The following is a 3,214-nucleotide window of genomic DNA, read 5'->3' as shown; positions in this document are numbered from 1 at the left end:
AGCCTATTCCAGGCTATAGTAGACCGTGCTTCATTTTTCCATAACATTGAGTGGAAATAAAAATCTACACATCTGATTTTAAAACCTTTGAACTCCTTGATCAAATCTGATAAAATTCAGAGGATTCTTTTTGATATCTAGCAATGCGAAGGATACATGGATGGGGTGAAAAGTGATTTTTTTTTTCCTAACTTTGATTTTAAGGTCCAGACTTTACCACTGCATTAATCTTATCTTCACATTTTAGATTTTCTTTTTACTGTGTAGAGTCAAAAATAGCATGGAGAATAAAAGTATATTTATTATATGTTTGCTTATAAATTTTCATAGAAAATATGAAAGACAGGTTATTAATAGGTTTTACTTTAAAACTACAAACATTTCACGCTCTGGCCATATTGAAATTGCATACTTTTGTGTAGGTAATAGGTATAGTCTGTTTTGTTGTACAGCTTGTTTTGAAAATGAGATTTTGTTTCAACTTGATCGATGTATTAGGGAACCATGTAAGCATTACAGGAATTTCACGTTTGTTGATGGGCAATTTCATCAGCAAGAAACATTCAGTGAATGCAGGAAACCGTACCCTGATAATCCTCCTTGCACCACTTAATAACTCACAAGTGGCAGCTCATCCAATGCCCACTTCCATCAGTAAACTTCAGGTGTTTTTCAAGACAAAGCGCCATATTGTACTATTTATGTATTACTAGGCATCTCTGGGGAGCCCTGGTGGTACAGTGGTTAAGCGTTTAGCTGCTAACCAAAAGGTTGGCAGTTCAAATCCTTAGACACCCTATGGGGCAGTTCTACTCTGTCCTATAGGGTCGCTATGAGTAGGAATCAACTCAACAGCAATGGGTTTTAGGAGTCCCTGGGTGGTGCAAATGGTCAACATGCATGGCTGCTAACTGAAACCTTGGAGGTTTGAGTTCACCCAGAGGCACCTCAAAAGAAAGGCCTGCAATCCACTTTTGGAAAATCAGCCACTGGAAACCTACGGAGCCCAGTTCTACTCTGACACATACGGTGTCACAATGAGTTGGAGTTGACTCAAGGGCAACTGGTTTTACATGTTACTTAACCATTTAACATGTGTAAAAACTGTGCTACCATTTTTATTAAGTTCCTGTCTTTTTTCTTTTCAATGTGTAACTGACAGAGTTTATAATGTTGTGCCCCAACCTACTTTTCCCATAAGCCTTGTGATTTTTATTGCATGATTTTATACAGTGGTGAGCTTTAGGAAGGCCTGTGTAGTAGTACAGTAGAATTGACTGTTTTTATTTAATTTGAAATAAAATCATTTCTTTGCCTAGATGTGCCTTGTGTCATTAGGGCTGGTTGCTCTTGAGTCCATGACCCCCAAGAGTGAATTCTGTGATTATAAAGCTTACTAGAAAAATACTAATTACTTTGCACATGGTAATAAAATAAGTTTTTGGATTGTATTACCGTAAGTAAGTGGAAAGAACAAGAGTATTATAGAAATGGATGTTGATAACTGGAGAGCTTTGCATTCTAATACAGTAGCTTCTAGCCACACGTGGCTACTTAAATTTAAATTAATTAAAATTAGATAAAATAAAAAATTCCTCAGTCACAGCAGCCACATCTCAAGTACTCAACAGCCAATGTGGCTATTGGCTACCATATTGGGCAATACAGACACAGACATTTCCATCATCACAGAAAGCGCTATTGGACAGCTGATTTAGGGAAATTGAAAAGCACTTCAAGGTTTTTGTCTATCAGAAAGCCCTCTAGTCAAATCCATTGGTATTAAATAAGCATTTTAAGATAAAATTTTCCAAATGTTTTGTTTTTGCTAAGGTGTCATCTAAGCAACCTTTCACGATCCCACATAACACGAGGCTGGAGAACATAGGTTTATTTTCCTGTGTGCTCTGTGAAACCCCATGAACCTGAATTCATATAAAGTCCTTTAAATTAAAGACAATGTATACATATTGGGGCCCACCTCTTGATTTGTTAGTACTGTATTTGAAATTAAAATGTAAGTGTAAATGTATGATTTTCTGCAGGTTTGCAGACTTGGGACACAGTGTTGTCGGTGTGGAAATCAGTGAACTTGGGATACGGGAATTTTTTACAGAGCAGAATCTCTCTTACTCAGAAGAGCTAATCACCCAAATCCCTGGAGCCAAAGTATTTAAGGTTTGTTTTGTTTTTGTTAAATCCAGAGTCTCCAGTCGTTTCTCTCAGCCTGCGTGAATGAGGATATTAGACAGGTATCATACGGCCCCTCTGTATCACACATATTCACCTAGACATATAGTGCGAGGAATTGGCCTTAAAAATATACATAATAGACAGGCAGATATGGATACCTATGGACAGATATGTACCCATATCTGTCTGTCTGTCTATATATGTGTGAAAGCTGAAACGAAAGACTATCTGTACTCCTGTTTTTTTGTTTATTTGGTTTTTTTCATTTATGAACATGCATTTTCTGAGAACTGACCTTGTGCCAGGCCAGCATAAGACAAGGAAGAAATAAAGATAACACAGTCCCTGCCCTAAAGAATCTCTGAACTTAGGAGAGAAGAGAACGTGGAAAAAGCCATTGGTAGCACACGGAGCTAAGCGTCATGACGCAGGGTATCTCGGGCACGAGGAGGAGTGTTCCCTAACCCAGTCTGGGAGGCCTTCCTGGAACATGAGGACAGATGGTGCTGGAGGCAGGCAGGGTCAGGTCCGCGGCCCTGGGTGTCCTGTGAAGCCTGTACTTCGTCCTGCGCAGTGAGGTTTTAAGTAGGAGCGTGACATGGCCAGATTTTTTTTTTTTTTTTTGAGAAAAACCATCCTTGTGACCTCATAGGAAGTAAATTTGAAGGGAATCAGGCTCATGGTGTCCCTGGGTGTTGCCAGTGGTTAACGCACTCGGCTGCTCACTAAAAGGTTGGTGGTTTGAGTCCACTCAGAGGAAAGGCCTGGCAATCTGTTCCCAAAAAATCAGCCATTGAAAATCCTGTGGAGTACAGTTCTACTCTGACACACACGGGGTTTCCATGAGTTGGAGTCCACTTGACAGCAACTGGTACGGGAGGTTTGGTATGGTATGGTATGGTATGGTAGGTACGGTACGGTATGGTAGGTATGGTATGATACGGTAGGTGTGGTATAGTATGGTATGGTATGGTATGGTATGATACGGTAGGTGTGGTATAGTATGGTATGGTATGGTATG

The 3,214-nt window shown here is 39.7% G+C and overlaps 1 protein-coding gene across 1 annotated transcript in view; it reads left to right on the top strand.

The window, feature by feature from the left end:
• The window catches only part of TPMT (thiopurine S-methyltransferase), a 26,170-nt gene that overhangs the window by 4,702 nt on the left and 18,254 nt on the right, over positions 1-3,214 (top strand). The window contains exon 3 of the mRNA XM_004382983.2: positions 2,046-2,178. Coding sequence (XP_004383040.1) covers positions 2,046-2,178 — 133 coding nt within the window. The remainder of the gene's footprint in view (positions 1-2,045; positions 2,179-3,214) is intronic.

This window comes from Trichechus manatus, unplaced genomic scaffold (genome assembly GCF_000243295.1).
Source record: "Trichechus manatus latirostris isolate Lorelei unplaced genomic scaffold, TriManLat1.0 scaffold00103, whole genome shotgun sequence".
Taxonomy (NCBI): domain Eukaryota; kingdom Metazoa; phylum Chordata; class Mammalia; order Sirenia; family Trichechidae; genus Trichechus; species Trichechus manatus.
The sequence above is the reverse complement of the archived record's forward strand: the minus strand, read 5'-3'. Positions and strand labels throughout refer to the sequence as shown.